The 11,279-nt window shown below is 50.6% G+C and overlaps 2 protein-coding genes across 2 annotated transcripts; both read left to right on the top strand.

The window, feature by feature from the left end:
- Positions 1-408: 408 nt before the first annotated feature.
- Positions 409-915, top strand: LOC311619723 (uncharacterized protein; the record flags this gene model as incomplete). Its single annotated transcript, XM_084878261.1, has 1 exon — positions 409-915. One exon carries the CDS (start codon positions 409-411, stop codon positions 913-915), a length of 507 nt encoding a protein of 168 aa, XP_084734387.1.
- A 6,778-nt stretch (positions 916-7,693) lies between these two features.
- Positions 7,694-9,887, top strand: MFSD5 (major facilitator superfamily domain containing 5). Its single transcript, XM_084878460.1, has 2 exons — positions 7,694-7,912; positions 8,277-9,887. Exon 2 carries the CDS (start codon positions 8,295-8,297, stop codon positions 9,645-9,647), a length of 1,353 nt encoding a protein of 450 aa, XP_084734586.1. The 5' UTR covers positions 7,694-7,912; positions 8,277-8,294; the 3' UTR covers positions 9,648-9,887.
- Positions 9,888-11,279: the final 1,392 nt, after the last annotated feature.

Raw genomic sequence — 11,279 nt, 5'->3', positions numbered from 1 at the left:
AGGCCTGGAGACTTTTTGATTAAATGAAAAGGAAGAGTTCAGAGACGATAGGACCTTGCCTGGTGGAGAAAAGAGAAAAGGCACTCCGAGCTAAAGGAACAGTGTGAGCAAGGACTGAAGGCATGCAAATGCCCATCCGCTTTGAAGGGCACGCTGTGGTCTGGTGCAGAGAGAGGCTTCCAGTGGAGAGGAGCTCTGCAGGGGCGCAGTGCTGGGCAGGCCTGAAAGAAGAGGGCTGATTGGAGAGGTCTGAGCTCCCTGAAGGATCAACAAGGATCAGCAGTGTCTTAGGTTTAATCCTGTACCCCTCCCCCCACCACCACCCCCCATCCCCACCTCAGTCTGCCCCTCCTACTCTACCCCTGCCCCCCTTCACTCAACTCCCAGCCTGGCAGATCCTGCAGCTGAATGGACTTCTCTCTGGGCCTACATTTGGGGCCGAGAAACAAGAAGGCCACCCACCAGCAACCTCCTGCACCCTCTGGGCATGTCCCACCAGCTGCCTCTCCTTGTCTGTCCTGTCCTCCCTCTGCCTGTGCCTGCCCCTGCCCCGCCTGTCCTCCTCCCACCTGCAGCTGCACTGCCTGTCCCTCTGACGCAGCTCCCTGCCCCTCCTGTCCCAGCCTCCCTGGCCCACCCTGCACCTGCTCCTGCCCTGCCTGTCCTCCCTCAACTTGTCACCATAGCACTTGTGTCCCATGCTCTGATCCTCACTTGACCTACTGCCATCCCTCACCTTGCCCCATTTACCCTAGTGCCAAGGGCCGGTCTGCCTGTCCCAGCTGCTGTTTGGCCTATAGTAACCACTGTGGCTGTGGCAGAGGGCCTGCCTGGGGGCCTCCAGGCTCCATGGGCCACTGCAGCTGCTGCTTCAGGGGACAACGCGCCTCTCGCTGGCACTGTCTGATAGTCTAGGGATGGGAGGCGGGCTGTGGCCCCCTAAAGAGACTGTCAGTCTTCCTGAGCCCTTCTGTGGCTGCTTCCTCAGGCAGGGGGCAGAAGCTCTGGGTGGAGGAAGAGGGGGCTCCTGGACTCCTCACCCAGGAGGTAAAGGCGGCACACTGCTCAGTGCCCCTGGCCTCCCCCTCAGTCCTGGGGGTGAGAACAGGCATCTGCTTTGAAGTTAGTGTCTGGGCATGTTCCTGCTGGTTCCAGAAACTCTCCTTCTGCAACGTTTGGAATGGAAACTGCTCTCAGAGCTTCCTCCAAGGCTTATGAAGGTAAGCAAGTTGGCCATTTCCCCCCACTCGTCAGCCTCCCCTGGGGACCGTTCTTGGCTCCTCTGAGTTCCCATAAATAAGATATTCTTCTTCTAGAGGTGGTAGGGGACCCTCAGCCCAGAGGCCATTTTTTGTCCCTTGAACCTCCACCCATACCCCTAACTGACCCAAGAGTCTCTGGGCCCCTTACCTGTCATCTTGATCAGGCAAAGGTGATGGGTCAGTGGCTCTTGGACCAGAAGAGGAGGCTGAACAGAGGGGTTTTGGCTCCTCCCTTCCCTTGGATATCATGACATCACACATGGTCCTTTGCTTTTAGGAATCTGCTGCTCTCTATCCTGTCTTGCAAATCTCTGAGTGCCAGCCCGGCTTCATGACCTCAATCTTCCAGGATTAATCCCATCTGCAACATCTCTGCGCTCTGGCATGGGGTGAGGGAAGCTGGGAACCCTTGAATCAGGACATGGCCAGTTCTGAGTCCCCTGTTCCTGGGGAGTCCGACTGGGAGGTTGAAGAAAGTACCCTGAGGAAGTGCAAGTGAGAGTCTGGGTATCTGCCTGGGATTGGACCCTAAGCTGAGAGTCCTTGAGCCTCCACATTTCAGTCTTCTCTTCTCAGTCTCCTTCTCTGGAACCCTTTGTGGGTTTTTTTTTTTTTCCCTTTACATCTCTCTTTATCCTTCATTTATCTTTCCTTCTGTCTTTCCATGTTGCTCTCTCCATTTCTGCTTCCTTCTTTCTCTCTATCACTGGGTCATTCTGCCTTCACCTAAGGTATGTCTATATATATATATATATATATATATATATATATATATATATATATATATATATATATATTATTGATTTTTCACAGAGAGGAAGAGAGAGGGATAGAGAGTTAGAAACATCGATGAGAGAGAATCATCTATCAGCTGCCTCTTGCACACCCCCTACTGGGGATGTGCCCGAAACCAAGGTACAGGCCTTTGACCGGAATCGAACCCGGGACCTTCCAGTCCGCAGACCGACGCTCTATCCACTGAGCCAAACCGGTTTTGACCTAACATATGTCTTGATATGTGTTTTCCCTACTCTCTAGTGCTCTAATTCTTCCTCCCTCTATTTACCCTTTTAATTTTAAATCTACTTAACATGTATGTCCTTTTCTTTCCCCTTTCTTGTCTCAATCTTTGTCTTCATGTCTATTTTCTTCCTTGGTCTTTCAATCCACCTTGAATTGCTCTGCTTTTCTGTCCTATTCTGCTTCTGGGTGCATTTCACTTGTGATCTCTCATTTCTGTTTCCTTTTCTGTCTTTATCTCTCTTCCTGTGTTCTGTGTCTAGCTGTTTCTTCACTTCCTACCTCTCTTTCTGTCTTTTTTCTCTCTCTCTATCCTGCAGCTGCCAAGTCAGTCACATGCCCACCTCATTGCTGTGCAAGGGCCAGGACACCAACCCCTCTAGTATCTGTCTGTCCCCCACACACTCCTGAAGTGAATGAGGGTTATTCACAGGTGCCCCATCTATCCCTATTCAGCTCTAAGCTGAAATTTTTAAAAAATGATGCTTCTCCCAACTTCTTTTTCTGAAAATTGACAATTAAATAGAAAAAGAATTAATCATTTATGCTGCCTTTCCTGTATAAACTGTATTTTAGGGTAACCAAATAACTGTAAGTGGTGGTGAAAACTTCTTATTTACGGAAGAATGTCAGCTAATATGGAAGGAATATGGAATCAGAAAAAAAAAATCAGCATTTGTAACCCTTATGAAATAATTGATTAAAGCAAGAATCTTCAATGGATAAAGCCAAGTATGATGGTTGATGGAGAAATTTACAATGGAGAAATCAAACTGTCACCACCTGAGCCCTCAGTGAATCTTAGCATTACTAAAAGGGCCACAACCACACACTGCACACCCATGATGTAATGCAGCCTGAAGTATTCAGCTCTCTCTATGAAGGATTCTTGCCAAACAAAACACTGAACATGATTTTAATCAAAACTCCATTTGACAGGAAATACTAGGGATAGAAGAACAAATTAAATGACACAATGAGGAAGTCAGAAGACACATCCAGAATGGAGGACATTCTAAAGGGTATCTGACCCAGTTTCTTCAACCAGTCAATGACTGGGGGAAGGAGGGGAGAGGTGACATTACAAGACAAATGCCACAAATATGAGGACTTTGTTTGGTTCCTGATTTGAACAACCCAGATGTAAAAAGACATTGCCAGGCAGTTGAGGACAGTTAATGATGGACAGGTATTTATGATGCCAAGGAATCAGTGCTGATTTTGTTAGATGTGAAAATGGCTTTGGGGGTCATGTAAAAAAAAAAAAAAAAGGTTCTTATTTTCTAGAGATGCATATGGAAGTATGTAGTGGAGTGACATTTAATTTTAAATATTTTGGCAAATAAAAAATGACAGAACGAAAGGAGTAGAAGGAACAAAGTGACAAAATCAACTTTGTTGAATTAAGTATATAAAGGCTCACAGAACTCTGCTCTCTACCTTTGTGTCTGTTTGAGTATTTTTGTAAGAAAAGTTTTAAATGATGCTCCTCTGGTCAGCATGGCTCCTACTAACTCCCAGAGCACCCTCCCCACCTGCCCTGAAAGACTTCCCCTGTGTGACTCCCCACACAGATCCCAGCCCTCCTTGCCCTCCACTGGAGGCAGGTACTAGAGATGGATTGTGCTCACAGGCTGCCCTTCATCCCCTCCAGTCCTCCGCTGGCATTTTCCTCATGTTTAGGACTTTTCCAGCTGTGCTTCCCAGCTCTGCAAGGCAAGGAGAACCTTAAAGAACAAACATATCTTGAATAGTTCTTAATATAAACAAAAATAACCCAAAACAATGTAATCTTGCTTTGTCACGTGCTCTGAACAAAATGGCCTCAGTCTTGGAAAACAGAAGGCAAGAAATGTAAGACCATCCTGTCCCATTCCCTGCCTTCATTCAGGATGACCTCTGCCCTCAAAGAAAAGACCGCCAAGAACTGGGAGACTGGGTATCATGAGTTCAAGGGGCTTCAGGCTAGGACTAGGATGGAGGGCATTTGGGTCAGTCATGCCCTCACTTACTGAATGACCTTAGAGAAATCATGATTTTTTTTCACTTATATAATTTGTTTTATACTACAGATTAGAAATTTACACAAAAGTAATACTTTTCTTCTCTTAAATAAATATACAGTATATATTAGATAGTGACATTGGCTTTCAGTAATAACAATTTTAGTCTAATTTCTATCCCTATAAAAATCAAATTTTCTCACACTATCACCAGTATCATATTAAAAATTCCCATAAAAATGAAAGAAAAAAAGAAAAGAAAAGAAAGAAAAAAATTCCCATAAAAGGGGGAGTTTCCCCCACCCCTTAGTTTTTGGTTCTGAGCTTCGTGAAGCTGTTTTTCCTATATATAAGTTTTTAGCAGTCTCACATTTGTTATTCCAAACGACAGAAAAATTGACCTATTAAATCTTACTGAAATGGAAAATTTTGTGCTGTGGAACAGTAAGATTCTGAACACTCACCAGTAATGTTGGTTATACCCAATGCGATAATATTGTAACATAATAAAGGAATTGGGACACCTCATGAAGGACTTCGTAAGGGCTTTAGGTCATGTAAGTAACAGGCCTCTTCCCTCAGTGCTTTGCCTGCTCCCTGAGAAAAATGATTTTTGTCTTAGTGTTTCTAGATGAATGCATGGGAACCACTACCCCTTCCTACTCTCTAGAAGTTTGCCAGTTAAGGATGAAGGAACTGTGGAGCTTGGATACAAATCTCAACTGTTTCCTTTATCATAAGAATTTCTGAGATGTAATCTCAGACCCTCCCACCCGCTATGCTCCAAACTTAATTTTTTTTTCAGAGAAATTGAGATCAATTTGTTGTTCCACTTTTTTATGCATTTATTGGTTGATTCTTTTTAAAAATATATATTTTATTAATTTTTTACAGAGAGGAAGGGAGATAAATAGTCAGAAACATCAATGAGAGATAAACACCGATCAGCTGCCTCCTGCACACCCCCTACTGGGGATGTGCCCACAACCAAGGTACATGCCCTTAACTGGAATCGAACCTGGGACCCTTAGGGTCACAGGCCGATGCTCTATCCACTGAGCCAAACCGGTTTTTGGCGGTAGATTCTTTTTAAAAATAGTTTTTTTTTTTATTGATTTCAGAGAGGAAGGGAGAGAGAGAGAAATAGAAACATCAATGATGAGAGAGAATCATTGATCAGCTGCCTTCTGCACACTCCTCACTGGGGATCGAGCTCACAACCCAGGCATGTGCCTTTTTCCAGGACCCCAGTTCACAGGCCAATGCTCTATTCACTGAACCAACCAAACCAGTTAGGACCATTGGATTATTCTTTTTATTTATTTATTTATTTTTATTTTCTTATTTTTTACAGAGAGGGAGAGAGATAGAGAGCTAGAAATGTCGATGAGAGAGAAACATCGACCAGCTGCCTCTTACACACCCCCTACTGGGGATGTGCCCGCAACCAATGTACATGCCCTTGACCGGAATCGAACCTGGGACCTTTCACTCCGCAGACCGACGCTCTACCACTGAGCCAAACCGGCTTCGGCCATTGGTTGATTCCTGTATGTGCCCTGACTTGGAATGAAACTGGCCACCCTTTGGTTCACGGCATGATACTCCAACCAATCTAGACACACCAGCTAGGGTAGGTCAGCACTTTTTAGGGTAATTACATGGATTAATTTATTCATTCATCAAATATTTATTGGGTTTTTAAAAATGTACCAGTAACTGTCTTAAGTACTGGAAATACAAGTGAACAAAGCAGATAAAAATCTGCAGGGCAGAGATAGTAAATAATCAAACAAATGAAAATATATGCTATGCCAGATGTAAGTGCAATGGAGAAAACGCAGCAAAGGAGAATAGAGTGTTAGAAGGAAAGCAGGTAGATTGCTGTGGTGGAGCTGTTGTTGTTGCTATTTTAGACAGGATGGCCAAGAAAGGCCCGTCTGATAAAGTGACATTTGAACAGAGAACTGGAGCCCTGAGGGAGGGAACCATGTGGATATCTGGGAGAACCAGAACCTTATAGGGCACAATGTGCAAAGGCCCTGGTGACAGCCAGTATAGACAGAGTAGGAGGGGAATGGAGAATGGTAGGAGATGAGGTCAGAGAAGTAGCAGCCAACAGGACAGAGGGGTTTGTAGGCCATTATAAAGATTCTGGCTTTTGTGCTTAGCAAAATGGGAAACTATTGGAGGGTCTCGAGATCAAATTAAAGCCAAAGAGATGTTAACTTTTCCAAGGTAACACAGTTTGGTTTTTAAAAAATATATTTTAATTGATTTCAGAGAAGGGAGAGGGAGAGAGAGAGAGAGAGAGAGAGAGAGAAACCTCAATGATGAGAGAGAATCATTCAGAGAGGAAGGGAGAGGGAGATAGAAACCTCAATGATGAGAGAGAATCCTTGACCAGCTGCCTCCTGCTGCTGATCCCTATCTGCTGATCGATCCGGCAACTGGGCATGTGCCTTGGACCAGAATCGAACCGGGACGCTGCAGGACCACTCTGTATCCACTGAGCCACACAGACATGGGCAAGTGGACAGTGTGTAAGTGACCAGAGGTTAGCGTGCTCCGGGGCTGAAGTTCCTAACCCTGTGCTGCTGCTGAACTTTAGCCTTTTACTTGGGCCTGCTCCCTGTGACTCCAGGTGAGGAAACTGGGACACTGAGGGGTTAGCTCTGCGGCTGGCTGCGGCTTGCCCAGGGCCAGCCAGCTGGTCGGGGACAGGGCTGGGATGGAGCCTCGGTCTGCCCGCGGCCGCGGCCCGGTCCTTTACACCACACCGCCGCCCGCCGGTGCCGGGCCGTTCTGACTTCTGGCCCAGAGGTCACCACCGCCGACTCCTGGTCTGGACGTCAGGACGACGTGAGAAGAGAGAACAGAAGACCCATCTCGGCTGAGGGTAGCGGTGCTCCTCGGGGAGCTCCAGCCTCGGGTTTGCGGGCATTTTCCCGGGCACAGCCGTGCCCTCTGACCTACGGCGCGGAGAAAGAGGGATTAAATAGCCTTTTATTTCGGGGTGGCCCGCAGGTATCCGGGAGTTTCGGAAGCGGGTTCGGAGAGGAGGCGGTGGACAGGCAGGAGGAAAACAGCGATTTTTCCTGCCTCCAGGCGTCGTGTCCCCCCCCCCGCAGCCCCCGGCGCCCGGAGCTGAGCGGCGCGCGGGGCGGGGCGAGACCGCGGGGGCGGGGCGAGGGGCGGGGCTCACGCGCTACGTCCCCCGTCACGTGACTGGACCATCATGGCGGCGACCGGAGGCCTGCCAGGCTCCCGGAAGCAGGCTGTGAGGGGCGGGTGCGCCGCTGGAACCCGAGCCGGAGCCGGAGCCGGAGGTGGAGCGGGCCGGGCGGCCGGGCGGCCTGGAGCCGGACGTGTCCGGAGCGTCCCCGCAGACCGGGGCAGCAGGTGGGACGGGGTCCGGGGGAGGCGCGAGCGGGTGTGGCGGCGCCGGGGCGCTGGGCGGAGGCTAGGGGGCGCCAGGGGGTTCCCGTGACCTCGAGGAGGGGGAACCGCAGATGCACTCTCTTTACCCTGAAGCGACACGATAGAGGCCCGCGCCCGCGGGAGGGATGCCCGGGCCTGAGACGAGGCATTGAGGGCAAAAGACGGGCTCCCCAGAGAGGGTGGGAGGTAAGAGAAGGAAGTGTGCAGAAGTTGTTGTGGAAGAGGGCAGGAGCCCTTTAACTGCAGGGGCTGGGGCTATTGAAGGGACTTCTTTGCTATGGCAGGCCAGGGTGGGGCGGATATTCAGTCTTCTCCCCTCGCCTCTTGCCCCTCCCTGCCCCACCGTGTCCTAGGAGACCGCTCTGGCGGGCCACTCCTCCCACCCACCCAACTGGTCCCTCCGGTCTTAGCTCTGGGGGCGTGGAGTTGAGGGATGGGGAAGTGCGCTTGGCAGAGAGTAGGGTGGAGCTGCCTTCTGCTTGGGCACCCAGCCCCTTGACCGTGCTGCCTGGGCCATGGATGTGACTCTGAAACCCCCTGTTTTCCCCAGGTCGTCCGGGGGCCCGCCATGCTGGTGACTGCCTACCTTGTCTTTGTGGTCCTCCTGACCTCCTGCCTGGGGTTGGAGCTGTCAAGATGCCGGGCTAAGCCCCCCGGAAGGGCCTGCAGCAATCCCTCCTTCGTCCGGTTTCAACTGGACTTCTATCAGGTCTACTTCCTGGCCCTGGCAGCCGATTGGCTTCAGGCCCCCTACCTCTATAAACTCTATCAGCATTACCACTTCCTGGAGGGTCAGATTGCCATCCTCTATGTCTGTGGCCTTGCCTCCACGGTCCTCTTCGGACTGGTGGCCTCCTCCCTTGTGGATTGGCTGGGCCGAAAGAAGTCTTGTGTCCTCTTCTCCCTCACGTACTCCCTGTGCTGCTTAACCAAACTCTCTCGGGACTACTTTGTGTTGCTGGTAGGCCGAGCGCTCGGCGGGCTGTCCACCGCCCTGCTCTTCTCTGCCTTCGAGGCCTGGTACATCCATGAGCACTTGGAGCGCCACGACTTCCCTGCTGAGTGGATCCCAGCTACCTTTGCCCGCGCCGCCTTCTGGAACCATGTGCTGGCCATCGCGGCAGGTGTGGCAGCCGAGGCTGTGGCCTGCTGGATGGGACTAGGGCCTGTGGCGCCCTTTGTGGCTGCCATCCCTCTCTTGGCTCTGGCTGGGGCCTTGGCCCTTCACAACTGGGGAGAGAACTATGATCGGCAGCGCGCCTTCTCAAGGACCTGTGCTGGGGGCCTGCGCTGCCTCCTGTCCGACCGCCGTGTGCTGCTGCTAGGTACCATACAAGCCCTGTTTGAGAGCGTCATCTTCATCTTTGTCTTCCTCTGGACACCTGTGCTGGACCCACACGGGGCCCCACTGGGCATCATCTTCTCCAGCTTCATGGCGGCCAGCCTGCTCGGCTCTTCCTTGTATCGCATCGCTACCTCGAAGAGGTACCACCTTCAGCCTATGCACCTGCTCTCCCTTGCTGTCCTCATCGTTGTCTTCTCCCTCTTCATGCTGACCTTCTCCACCAGTCCAGGCCAGGAGAGTCCCGTGGAGTCCTTCATAGCCTTCCTACTTATCGAATTGGCCTGCGGGCTGTACTTTCCCAGCATGAGCTTCCTGCGGAGAAAGGTGATCCCGGAGACCGAGCAAGCTGGTGTACTCAACTGGTTCCGGGTGCCCCTGCACTTACTGGCCTGCCTGGGGCTCCTCATCCTTCACGATAGTGATCGCAAAACAGGCACTCGGAACATGTTCAGCATCTGCTCTGCTGTCATGGTGATGGCTCTGCTGGCAGTGGTGGGGCTCTTCACCGTGGTAAGGCATGATGCTGAATTGCGGGTGTCCTCACCCAACGGGGAGCCCTATGCCCCTGAGCTCTAACTCTGTTTTGAGACAGGGGGGCTTGGACAGACTCTCGACCTCCACCTCTCCAGGGTTGTACAGATCCCTCTCTGACTGACTGTGGGACTATCTGGCCCCTCAGCTGTTCTCGGGGCCCCTCCTGCCAGTGCTTTGGGTTGGGGAGTACATGGGGGTGATAGCCTGGAAAGAAGATGCCAAAAGTCGCCTCTGTGTTACTCCCTTTCCCCTTTCAACTTAAAAATAAACACTTTTCACGGATCATTGCTTTGACTTACTCATCCTGACCTGTACCCACCTCAGTAGTTTCTGGTGGGTGGACATTTGGTGAAGATAGAGGTGGAGTTATCAGCAGAATGTTTGTTTTCGTAGCCTAAGACTGTATCCAGCTTAAACTGGGAGTTTTGGAATTTTCTAAAGCAGAACTGGGTGGGACATGCCTAAAGCTACTAGGTCCTCCGTATCTTGTTACCCTGGGGACAGGCATCCTCTCCAGTTGCCAAGCAAAACCTTTGCTCCACAGCCAGAGTGAGACAATCTCTGGAGCGTGTGGGGTGGATGACTAAGCCACTGAGCAAAGATTTCAGGGGTTTGGGCTGCTTTTATAGACACCCCTTGGGGCAAATTCGGGGCCTTCCTACAGGGAGAAGCTTGCAGCTCCCCACGTACATGCTACCTGTTTTCTGCCTCTGGGGCTGTGAAGGTGCTACTTGTCCAGCATCACCTGGGCCCACCCGGTCCTGTATCTCTGCATGAAATCTAAGTGAAGGGCTGCCAAGGGGAGAGAGCAGTGAATGGCTGAGGGACTGGGACATCTTGTCTGTACCTGACTCTTCCCCACCCAGACTGAGAGAGGGTGAGGGAGCCATCAGGGCAGGAAGCAGTACCAGTGGGAACACCAGTTTTGTGGGCCCCTCCCTGCCTCACCTCAGATGGTATCTGCCTTTACTCCTCCCACCGACACCTGGGCTTCTCAGGGGAAGCAGAGCCAACTTTAAGAGGGGCGGGGAGGGAGGGAGGGCAGGCTGAAGGGTGTGTCCTGGAATGTGCTTGAGATGGGCATGGGGGACCCACCTGGTCTGGAAAGGAATTGACAACCTTTCCCTGGGTCCCAGACTACTTCCCAGACAGGAAGATGCAAGATGTTCCAAGACCTGCAAGCTCTAACCTGTGCGGAGAGATAACATCAGCTGGTGCGAGAAGAATGCAGCATGGATGGTCCTCTGCAGGGTAAGGCTGAGGGGGAGGAATGGGTGGTGGTCTCAGGACCCTACTCAGAGCAGAAAAAAACACTTATTCCCCCACCCAGGCTGCAGGGAATACAAGTTGAGGTTAAATACAGAAAAACATACCTTTGCCTTCCCCCACCTTGAAGCTAAGACGGAGTCTGTTGCAATAACTCCACATCTTTCTAGCCCTGAGCTGGACCTAGATCTATTTTATTGTTATTTGTAGACTTTCTGTCTCTCTTTTACCATACCATGATCTCCTGAAGGATAAGAGGAAATTATATGTTATTTGCCTTTGTCTGCCCGTTTATGCACGCAAGTGCTGCTTTGCCCAAAGCTGTGCTCAGTAAATGTCTGGAAAGGAGATGGGCTAGCTCACACCTGGTTTTTCTAGAGCTGTCCTTTTAGCAGTTGTTAGACTACC

This window comes from Pipistrellus hanaki, assembly GCF_964339955.1.
Source record: "Pipistrellus hanaki genome assembly, chromosome: 3".
Taxonomy (NCBI): Eukaryota; Metazoa; Chordata; class Mammalia; order Chiroptera; family Vespertilionidae; genus Pipistrellus; species Pipistrellus hanaki.
This window is presented reverse-complemented; position numbering and strand designations above follow the sequence as displayed.